An 11,870-nucleotide genomic window follows, 5' to 3' on the forward strand; every position below is an offset into this window, starting at 1 on the left:
TGATTTGGTGATCAAGAAACATTTCTTATTATTATCAATGTTGAAAACAGTTGTGCTGCTTAATGATTTTGTGGAAACTTTGATACATTTTTTCATGACTATTTGATGTTAATAGAACAGCACTTATTTAAAATAACTATTTTTACTGCCACTTTTGATCAATTTAATGCATCCTTGCTGAATAAAAGTAACTTCTTTCAAAATCTTATTCTCTAAATTTTTTTCAGCAGTTTTCGCATTGCTCAATAGCTAATTACCCTCTTACATCCCCAGCTCCTCCTCTGTCAGTCAGGATTCAGCCTTCTGATTATCCTTTGAATCAGACTAATTCTAAAATGTGTACATAAAATTATTGAACTTTAACGATATCTGCAATACATTTATGTTGGTTCTGTTCTGTTTACCCTGGGGGTTATCGCTGCTCTCCCTGCTCTCATCCATGCTAGGCTGCATGGATGCACAGGGAGTTCTTGCCCAGAACAGAACCATACCGCCAATCCAAACTGTATACCAACTGTCAATCATCTTTGACGATAGTGGTCCTGACAGAAATACAGATATATTAGGAGAACACAAAGGTGCAAGCATGTCAAGTCCTGTGTGCAAGATGTACTGACCGTGGGAGAGGAGGAGAATGAGGGGATGTTGGTATCCAAGGCACAGTGGCCTCTTTCTGAGGTACCTGGTTTTCCCTCAGTCGGGATGAGACAGTGGGCTGCTGGAAGCTGGCATCACAAACATGACCGGCCTGTTGAATGAGGGGCAGTGTGTTGTTTTTTTTTTGTTTGTTTGTTTAAATGCACAACCATTTAAGTCTCTTATGCTCAACAAGGCTGCATTTATTTAATCAGAAATACGATAAAAAACTGTAATTTTGCTTTCTATTTTAATATATCTTAAAATGTCATTTATTCCTGTGATAGCAAAGCTGAATTTTCAGCAGCCACTCCAGTCTCAGTGTCTCGTGATCCTTCAGAAAAAAATTGTAATATCATGATTTGGTGATCAAGAAACATTTCTTATTATTATCAATGTTGAAAACAGTTGTGCTGCTTAATGATTTTGTGGAAACTTTGATACATTTTTTTCATGACTATTTGATGTTAATAGAACAGCACTTATTTAAAATAACTATTTTTACTGCCACTTTTGATCAATTTAATGCATCCTTGCTGAATAAAAGTAACTTCTTTCAAAATCTTATTGACTCTAAATTTTTTAAAGGTAGTGTATCTCAATAAAAAGTAGAGCTATAACTAAACTAAGTATAAATAAATTGTTAATGATGATAATAATAATAATAATAATAATAATAATAATAATAAAAAACCTTAGCATGGTCTGGGTTGATGGCACTGGTAGTTTTGTTGGGTTTCTGTGCTTCTGCCTCTCTGAGTTTTTGATGATGCAAGAGGTTCTCTAGCCCTGCCCTCAGAACTTCACTGCGCTCCTTCACCAATGCTTGTGAGGTCCTGTGGGATTTTTCTGCCAGTCTGCTGCCTGCATTCATTAACAAAATCTCAGATTTTCTTTTGCAATATCCTGAAATCAAATACCTGCAAATAGAGCAACCAGCTCACTCTAGAAACCACTTCCACACAAAATAAATAATTCAGTAATGATTTAATTTTGATGTACAGTGGCCCAAAAGTATTTGTACACTTGTCACTTGGTTAGATGTTTTGCTATATAATGCAAAAACATTCAGACACTTTTAAATGTGGCTTAAGTGTCCAAATTCTTTTATGGGGTCACTGAACTTATGGACAGAAACAAAACCAAAACGCTTTTTGAAAAATGAACGTCACCTTGGTTGTCATGACTCACCACCAGGCTTTTTTGCAGCAGCTGGCTTTCGGGGTCTTCGTGAGGTCCTCTCAGCTGGTGCTCTAGCAGGATGGGGAGGGGACATGCTGCAGGCCTTGACCCTGGTAGAAGTCTTTTCCACTGGGTTGACATTTTGCAAATCTACATCTCTTTTCTTGGTTGTCTCCTGTTTACTCAGTGCTGAGTCAAGCGTCTGAGCAATCACAAACAAAACAGCATTAAATTAAGGCTTTGACATTTATTGAAAGTTTATTGTATTTATATATGGTACATCACCTCTAATTTCTGCAGGATGTCGAGGGCTGTCTCTGGTACGGCAGATCCTTGCCCCACCTCTGCTTTGGCTGAGCAGAGAGAGAGCTGGCGAATCAGCTGCACCAGCTCTTTGCAGTGGGTGGGCACTCTGTTCTCTGCAGGGTCCAACAGCTGGTTGATAAAAACCTGCATGGCTCTTACAGCTCCCCGGTGAGCAGCAGCCAGTCTGTCCATTGCCCTGGACTGAGAAGACATCCATAGAAACTTTTAAAACCCCTGCATGACTCATTCTTGCACTTTAAAATCAAGCTATATTCAAAACTTTCTGATTTAGATTTTTTGGGCAAAATAGACTTCGGTACCTTTTTGCTGTGTTTGACATTCTGGAAATGCAGCTTGTCTAGATCATCCTGTATTTCTTTAACCTTGAACAGAACAACAAAACTGTCCTGATGTGGATCTGTAAAGTCGCCTTTTCATCTCTGACAAATGACATACCAGAAGTCATTCATGTACAAGAATGCATGGTTTCGCATGATTTTCTGACTACATGCAGAATTTTTGGATCCAAATTGAGCATCATGTGTGCTGAAATAGTTGAACGTTCTCAGCTAAATGTGTGCACTATATCTGTGAAATGGGTGGTAATGAATAATTATGTCTGAAATCATTACTTACACAATTATGTTAATTAGCCCTAAAAACTATTATGCTTTTCTTTCAAATGTACTGACAGTCACCTGTTTTGTATGGATATATTCATATATTCAGTATTCATTCATACATTCATTCAACCATAGTGAAATTGCAGAATTATGAAAAATTATGTCTTACATTTTTATTTTATAATTATTTATGATAATTAGCCCTTGGTATTACTATATTTTAAAACTATTTTTTTCATTCAAACATATTGGCAGTCATTTGTTTTGTGTGGATATATTCAAACATTTAATATTAATTCATTTTACCATGGTGAATAAGCGGAATTATGAATAATTATGTTCAAAATAATTATTTAAGAATTCCCGTCGCAATTATTTGCATTAATTATAGGCCTAGAAAATCAACTTTTCTTTCAAACGTACTGGGAATAATTTATTTTGTGTGGATAAATTGATACATTCATTATTCATTCATTTAAAACCTTAAACACATTCATTTAAACCTTAAATCTTAAACCTTTTACATTATTTTCACAACCAATTTGAAAGTTCTGTGCGACTTCCACTTGGGGGTGACAATCGTACATAAATATGAGAGATAGTGAAAAGGCAGCTTAAATTCCTTTTTTTTTTTTTTTACTTATCTAAAATATAGATTTTTCTTTCTTAAAAGATCAGTACATAGCTGTGCCACCTTTATGTTTGTGAATTGCTGTGCTTACAGACCTGCTGTTGTAACACATAGATGACGCGTGCGGAACGGGCTGCCTGCTCCTGTCGCCGGATCTCCATCCTTTGTTTCTCATCAGACTCCAGAACCTCCACAGCACGTCCTGCAGAAAACCCACGTGCACACCTCTTAAAAAGCATATAAAATACATCCTACGGGTGCTTAGGATTAATGAGAAGAATACCTTTATTAGCTAACTGCTCTATCCTCTGAACATATGTGCTCAGCTCCTTCTGTAATTTACAGATCTCCTGGGTGAGCTGAGGTTCACCGTTGTTGACTCTCGGGTCGAGGTCTTTGGTGGGTGCCTGGCCCTGTTTAAGTTGGCTATTGGGTTCCTGAGGAGTATAAACAAGCACCTGAGCACCATCTTTTAATTGCTTCTTTGGACCTGACATCTTTGGGTGCACCACACGAGGACTGTACTCTATGTTGCTTCTTTCAGGGCTGTTATTCTGGGATCTCTCTGCTAGCTCAAGTGACAAATGGCTGATGGATTCCTGGTGTTTCCTGCGCAGATCTCTCCTGGCAAGTCTGATGGCAGCCTGCAGGCGCTCTTCTGAGAGGACTGAGAGACGTACGGAGCTGCTGCAGCTCTCCAGATCATCCTGCCTCTCTGTACGGGGTATAAGTTTCTCTATTATGATGGGAGAAGGGGGCCCCATGCGGGTGGCTTGGTTAAGAACACTGGGTGCCACTGTGTTATTGAACTGGAGCTGTGATGAGAAGAATCAGAACCAATAAGAATGCAGGAGAAGCTTGGTCATCAACAACCAAATTCAAGTTTTATCAAATGCACAAGAATACAGCATGCAGCAATACATTATATAGGACAATACATATAAAATACGATCTTGTATCAGTACCTGTGTTTGCAGACCAGTAATATGTGACCCAGAGCCTTTTTGAATCCATTCAAGACTCACAGAGCCCAGTTCACCAATGGTCATAGCAGACCTTTTTTGGAAATCTGAAATCATCCTGATAATATTTTTACGAACTGTCTTGATGGAAGTAATAAATTCAAACAATCCGGCTTGAGTAATCTTTCTCAGAGCAAATAATTCTCTACTGACTGATCCGATCGACTGCAAAAAGCAATTGATTAATAACACGAAAACACACAATAAATGAACAACCGACGAGTAAATCCGTGTTATTATATTTTAACATGACAGACAGTTGGTAAACAGAAGCTAAAATCAAGATTTGTTTATAGGAAATGTCAGGCAGTTTAAAACACCGCCATGACAACAAAACACTTCTTCGTGATTGTCTGTCAGCTGTTATAATTGCGCTCGGGCATGTTGTCGCCCCCTATAGGACTGAGTTTCTGCCGTCTGAGGAGACCCAAAAAGGTTGAATAAATTCATAATTTATCAAATAAAATGAGTTTTAAATATTGCAGTGTATTGTTCATTTATTCGTGTTGTACCTAAGAAAAAACTTTAATCCCCCATACATACAGATAGCCTACACACAAATCTTAGATTCAGCATTAAAAACGGGTTATTTTGTAAATAAAACTAAATCTACAGTGTTCTAAATTAAAACTAGGGGTCCATGAAATTATATTTTCTTTACAAATATTAAAATATTACATATAAAAAAAAAAATGGCTGGAAAAGTAAATTAATAAAATCATACAAAGTCAAGAAAAAAAAACATGGAATTATGAATTTTAAATACTGAAATTTGATGTTCATTTATTCACGCTTTATTAATTCAAAACTTGAGTCCAATGCTTTTTCCCTAAACATATAGCCTAGATACGGATAAATCTAGCCTCAACATACAAAAAAAATTATTGAGCGAATAAAACTAAAAGTGGAGGTCCATGAAGTTACTGGAGGGGATATATAATATATACAGTGGGTACGGAAAGTATTCAGACCCCCTTAAATTTTTCACTCTTTGTTATATTGCAGCCATTTGCTAAAATCATTTAAGTTAATTTTTTTTCCTCATTAATGTACACACAGCACCCCATATTGACAGAAAAACACAGAATCGTTGACATTTTTGCAGATTTATTAAAAAAGAAAAACTGAAATATCACAAATATATATATATATATATATATATACACACACACACACTAATGTGTTAGAAATTAGGTTTGAAAAGTTATGTAAATAAAAAAAAAACAATTTCAAAGCCATGAAAGAGTCGTTAACATTGTTAAAATATTACATTTTTACATTACATTTCTATAAAATATATGTTTAATATATTTTTTTAAATCCTTAAAATAGCTACACTACACACACACATACACACCCATTATGTAAGACATTTCGAGGGCATTTCTTTGTACACTATTCTACACAGCTCAGCTGCTCTCTACCCTCGTTTCCTCTTCAATACGCTCATGTCAGATACACTGTCCCCATGGTAACACCACTCAAGCGGTGAACTTCTGCCACAGACAGTAGACAGCTCACCTGAATAGAAGAGAATCAGAGCACATGAAATATGGGGCATGAACAGAACAAACAATGTGGTCGAACTGCAGGCCAAAACGCAATATCGAGCTGTTTATGGAAAGAGGATATCAGTGCAGGGAGGGGCCGAGAGAAAGAGGAGGTTGGCCTGAAGGCCTGTCTACCAAATCAATTTGTTAGTTATTAAGCACGCAGACAATTCAAAAGCCCAGAAAGACACAACCAAGGGTGGCACACAGACGACATGAATATATTTGATTATATTAAAAAGCAATCAGGCGACCACTCTGAACTATGGTCCAGAGAAGGGATATTTCTGCAAGCTATGAGGGAAGGGAAGGTACAGCTTGCGCATTTCATCCTTGTGGCCTTGGGAGATGGTGCGGTAAATGCCTGTGTGGAGACTGAAGGTGTGACCGGCCGCACTCTGTTAATGTGCGCCGCTGAACTGACACACTCCAGCACGCGCACTTCTTTCATGCAGCTGCTCCTCAGGCTCGGGGTGGATATAGAGCGACGGGACGAGGCAGGCCGAACCGCCCTGAGCCTGGCGAGTCAGCACGGATACCTGGATGCTGTACGACTTTTGGTACTCAGTGGTGCTCAAACAGACACCCCTGACAATGAGGGCAAACGTCCGTTTGACTATGCCACTCAGGAGCACCATGGTGATGTGGTTCAGTTCCTGTTGAAAGAGTTCAAAAGACAGAAAATAAAAGACAAACATGGAAAGGTCACACAATCAGACTCAGTGGAAAAATTATCAAGCTGGCAACCAGAAAACAGACCTAAAATTTGTTGTGGTGCTTTTCCCAGAGGCCTCAGGCGTTTGCTGGGTAAACAAAGTGTGTGTGATTTGTTTCAGACTGAACTTGTGATTTGCAACCCTTATGCACTGGAACATGATGAAGAGAAATGGCTCAGAGGACACGAAAAATATCCCAACAGTGACTTTCCGCCATCCGCCCAGCTGGCAATCCCTTACCAGGTCAATAAAAACCCAGCTTTTGCATCAAAAGCTGGATTTCTCCCTGCCTGGATGGGGAAAGGACCATCATGTCACTTAGATTCAGTGCTGTGCACTAATAGCAGCTTCTGGAGATGGATGACACCTAAGATGGTTCCTCACTCAGCCTTTGAATCTCAGATGAATCTGCTGGTCCCCAGTGAGGATGTTGAGGATGCCGAAATTTCTTCTTCAACAGCAGAAGACATATGATTCATAGACAAAGGTGTGCAAAACCATTGCTTTCTGGAGAAGGGCAGTGAGAACTTCCTTGGACTTGAAAGAATGGAAAGGTACAATCTCAGCCTGTCTAGCCATGCACATTTTTCTAAATCAGACAAGAATTATTTTCATGTATTTGTACAGTGTAATCAGAATTATGTACACACCACATCAAATGTATTTGGGACACAGCGGTGACACACTTACCCAGAGCTGAGGCTTTTTTCAGAGGAGACTCAGAGACAGATCTGCAGGCACTGGTATCTGAAGACCAACCCTAATTAAAAATCCCCAAAATTGAAATATTCATTCAATCATTTATTCTAACAATCTTGCTAGAATTTCTGTTAATGTTATTTAAAGCAGACCTAGCTATATACAGTGTGAATGTATTTTAAATATTAAGTAATTTATTTTTAGTTTATTTTTTATGTATTTATTTATTTGTTAAGTTTGTTCAGGTAGACCTATAAGCTAAATATTTTAAAGTTTGTCATTCCAAACTTGGGCCAAGTTGTTTTTTTTTTGTCTTGGTTTGGCTTGTTTAACAAGTCACAATTATTCAGTTAGTTGAGTCAAATAATTTATTTTTATGACAAAATATTGATTGTGAATTAACTTAATATTGTGTTGATTGATGAATGCATTTTCAATAGGTTTGTTTTAAATATCATATATTGATTTCCCATGTTGGATACCTTATTAAATTACTACATTATGTTCTTCTAGATGTAAATTAGTTATATGTAATTAAAAAGTCAGAAACAGAATATAGTCAAGTTAAATATAAGTTAAATATATCAAGTTAATTTCTACACTTTATTGTCTTTATTGAAACGGTATGGTATTACATCGCCCTCTTGTGGATTTAAAAAACATTAAATTGGCACAAGTGTTCACATAACTTCTGAGTATGAAAATCCCATTTTCACAACATAGATAAAAATCATGCTTTGGTAAACCATAATTATAGCATAAAAAGTCAAAGTTTTGACAACACTTGAAAATATGAGGTAAAAATGGACAAATCTAAATATTTGGCATAACTGATATATGATGTCATAATTATGACATTAGGCTTGTTCGAGATGTGTGTCACAACTTTGACTTTTAAACTTTTAAATATGATTTACCAAAGCATGTTTTTTTCTTATGTGGTGGAAATGGGCATCATGGCAGAAATAAGTGTATGTTAAAGTTTTGGGTCTCTGTGTAGCTAGTGTTCTCGGAGCATTTATTAAAGTTTAGGAAATTTAAGAACCCATTCATCATCAGGAGGCCAACAATCAAAATATCTTTGCAGAAGAAGCTGGCGAGGTGGGAATGTTACGCTAGACACAATTACACTGGGTCAGGGGTAGGCAAGTTCGGTCCTAGAGAGCCGCAGTCCTGGCACTAGGTAATGGCCTTGTTTGAACTTCACTGATTTAAAAATAATTGGAATGAATTTCCTCTACATTAGGAAGCATTCAGAATGTCATCTATATCACATTGTAGCCCTGACCAGCAAGCCATAGGGGAATTACCCTCCTTATCCAGCCCTGGCAAGACTCCCAGCTAATCTCCCTACAGGACAGTGCTGTGGAAACGGGCACAAAGCATGACCACTCTGCTTCCTCTGCTTTTGACGACTAATTATTCCAAAAACAAATGAGAACAGCCAACAAATCTGCCACATAGGCCAAGGTGGCATGGATGCAGAAAATGCAGAGTGCCAAAAGATTGCTAAAAACCAATTTTGTCAGCTCCTTGCAACACAGTCTGAGTTTCTCTTACACAATAACATGTGGACTACGACCATGGTGCTAATTGCAGTTTCTCACTTCCTCCTTGAGCTTGCTAATTCACATTTCTGCAAAAATAGAACAGGTTGGCCGTAAATCCATATCTGATTTACTGTATGGTAAAATACAGCATGTTCTTATCATCACATCCAATCTGCTCTAATTAGGAGAGACAGCATAATCAAATCGTAATTATAACTGTCCATTACAGAAAGCTAAGACAGACATATCTAACACTCATTGTAAAAATTCTAGTCATAAATCATTTGTTATGAGTTATCTGGTGAGTGAACCATATAGCCTATGTAATTTCCCATTAAAACTGGCAGATTAACTGCACAAAGATGATGTAAATATAAAATAACATTCAACTGCAGGAAGACAGAAGAGGTTACTTTAAGAGAACCAATCACGTAATGCACACTCAAGAACAGACCTCAAAGAACCTTTTCCTCACTCAACTTTTACAATCAAAGAGGGTAAAATAATAGTAATTCTGGTGACTTTGGTTTTGAAGTCCAGTCAGCAAAGATCACACAAAGCAACAATCTCTTAATGTGGATGAAAGTTAGCCGGCTAAATCTGGTACAGTGCATTAAACGGAAACATTTACATTAAATATTGTATATGGTCCCTTTCCAAATAAATAAATTAAACTAAAACTAAACTGAGACTGTAGCCAGAGCCGGAGCTTGTGAAGTGAAAGATCCATGGAGGTCCACAACAGTTTCTAGATGTTATTTTAAAATGGAAAAGGGCCCAGATTCCCGTATGGAGGTTATAAATACATACATTTATATCCCACATAACTAAAGATTTATATTCCATCATAAAAAAGCAAAACACCACAAATACAGAAATAAAATAAAGCAATTAAAATTAACTGAACAACATAAAATGTATCATAAAACACCCTAATGATGACCCTAATCTAAAAAATATTGTGAAATGTAACGATTTGAAGTAAAAAATGTGTCATGCAGAGGTTTTTGGAACATCCTTGTACAATTTTTTTCATTTGTTATAAGGTGCCTAGTTTTTACTTGCAATATTTTGCTTTAAAGGAGTAAATGTATCGTGTATAATATAGATTTTACATTATTTTACAGTATAATTGTGCTATTTATATAAAATTATAGGCTTCTTTTTAACATATACAGTAAAGTAACTTAGTTAATATGATTACTATAGCATTTTAACTCAATTTCCTTTTCAGTTGAAAATAACGTTAACATTTAAATATGGAAATTATTCAAAATTTGCTACATAAGCCAAACGTCAATATGCAGATTATTGCAAAGTGAACTAATACAACAAAACCCCATTGTTATTCAAATAGGCTACTATAAAACAATAACAAATCCCGTATTATTATTGCCATTTAACATAAGGTGCAATAGGAAAATAAATCACAATATAATACTTATTAAATAAAATTATCAGTCGCTCATTTTAAATAAGCAAAGTCAGAGCAGAAGGACATTCGCACTGATAAATGTGCTGTGTTGGGGACATCTTGCATAGTGCATTAGAAACATCTGTAACAGCTTCTTTCAGTTACACGTGATTGAATCCAGAAGCAGTGTCTGTCCTTGTGAACTATCCGCGAAGGCACGAGCCGTTTGTCTTCGTGGCGTTGTTGTGACTGTCTGGGGTCCAGAAGAGCACGTAGTAGATGGCTAAGAAGAAAGCTGCAATTGAAACACTGAGAAAGTAAGCGATGCCCATCGCCACTTTCACCCAAATCTTCGTGGCTCTGTTCGCGTGTTTCACCCTCTGGTCTCCGAGGTAACTCGGTCTTCGCTCCGCTCCTCCGTTTGTCCTGCCGGTGCTGACGGGTTTGTCTCCTCTCATTCTGAGATGACGGATATTCCTGATATTTCCAGCGGTCAGTGTGTGTTTCTCGGAGGCTTTGAGAGGTCTGCTGCGAATGCCCTGATTCAGGTAACTGGATTGTTCCTGCACCATCAGAGTGATTCTCGAGCCTCAGAGATGCACACTTAATTGAACACTGGGCGGAGTCTTCCACCATTGGTGGGCTTCATCTCTTGTGGAACAAATTCTTCTATATTATGCAAAGACTCTTTGCAGAAATTAGGATTTGGAAATACCTTATTTTATTAATTATTCAGATAAAATGTCATTAGGAAATTCATATTATCATTTATATTATTAGGCTATAAGACTCGGAAATACTAGTTTTGTACAGAAATGAGTCAAAGGCAGTACTAGCTTTGTTATATTAGATATGACATTTTATTTTATATTGACTACTAAAATATATTAGTGAATTTAATTGCCTTTTGAGTTTATCTTTTCATTTTCAGTAATGTACTCTGGAAAATGGTTAGTAATTTTAGTAGGAAAATAATGTGAAAGAGTGCTACAGTAATACTTGCTTAACTGTAAATCACTTTATTGTAATATTTTAAAAGACAACACAAATATACTGTAAATGTTAACAATTAAGTAATCAGTTATCTTATACCAAGAATTTATAATATATTCATATTTACATTTTATTATATAAGTAAAATGTATCATCTTTTACATTATGAATTATTAGTGCTAACACATTTATATTTTTTTTCTAAAAAGTCCAAAATCCGATATACCAGTAACATTGAAAAAAAGTCTGATTACCCTGGTCTTCCAAAAAACAACATCGAGCCAAATATGAATCAATACATAAGGCAAAGATGTCATTTATTTGATATGACAGCTTACAAAGTACAGAAACGGTTACACTGCTTACGGTTCACATATGATAATACAGTGATAAAAGTAACCAAGAAATATCTCCAGTAAGTAAAAAAAAAAAAAAAAAGTAAATAGCATGTAATCTTAGAAGAACATTTTGGAGGAAAATCCTACAAACACTTCAGTATCATGCTATGTGCACTTCTGAAAAGCCAAACCAAACCTCCTACAAGAGGC

General features: G+C 36.6%; 1 protein-coding gene across 1 annotated transcript in view; it reads right to left on the reverse strand.

The window, feature by feature from the left end:
- The window catches only part of LOC107685065 (protein moonraker-like), a 28,310-nt gene extending 23,669 nt beyond the window's left edge, over window positions 1-4,641 (reverse strand). The window contains exons 1-8 of the mRNA XM_016481521.1: window positions 4,344-4,641; window positions 3,662-4,193; window positions 3,474-3,580; window positions 2,445-2,507; window positions 2,104-2,325; window positions 1,828-2,020; window positions 1,331-1,500; window positions 618-748 (exon numbers count right to left, since the gene is read on the reverse strand). Of these exons, the coding sequence (XP_016337007.1) occupies window positions 618-748; window positions 1,331-1,500; window positions 1,828-2,020; window positions 2,104-2,325; window positions 2,445-2,507; window positions 3,474-3,580; window positions 3,662-4,193; window positions 4,344-4,457 (1,532 nt within the window). The 5' untranslated portion in view covers window positions 4,458-4,641. The remainder of the gene's footprint in view (window positions 1-617; window positions 749-1,330; window positions 1,501-1,827; window positions 2,021-2,103; window positions 2,326-2,444; window positions 2,508-3,473; window positions 3,581-3,661; window positions 4,194-4,343) is intronic.
- Window positions 4,642-11,870: the final 7,229 nt, after the last annotated feature.

Source organism: Sinocyclocheilus anshuiensis, unplaced genomic scaffold (assembly GCF_001515605.1).
Source record: "Sinocyclocheilus anshuiensis isolate Anshui unplaced genomic scaffold, SAMN03320099.WGS_v1.1 scaffold914, whole genome shotgun sequence".
Lineage (NCBI taxonomy): Eukaryota > Metazoa > Chordata > Actinopteri > Cypriniformes > Cyprinidae > Sinocyclocheilus > Sinocyclocheilus anshuiensis.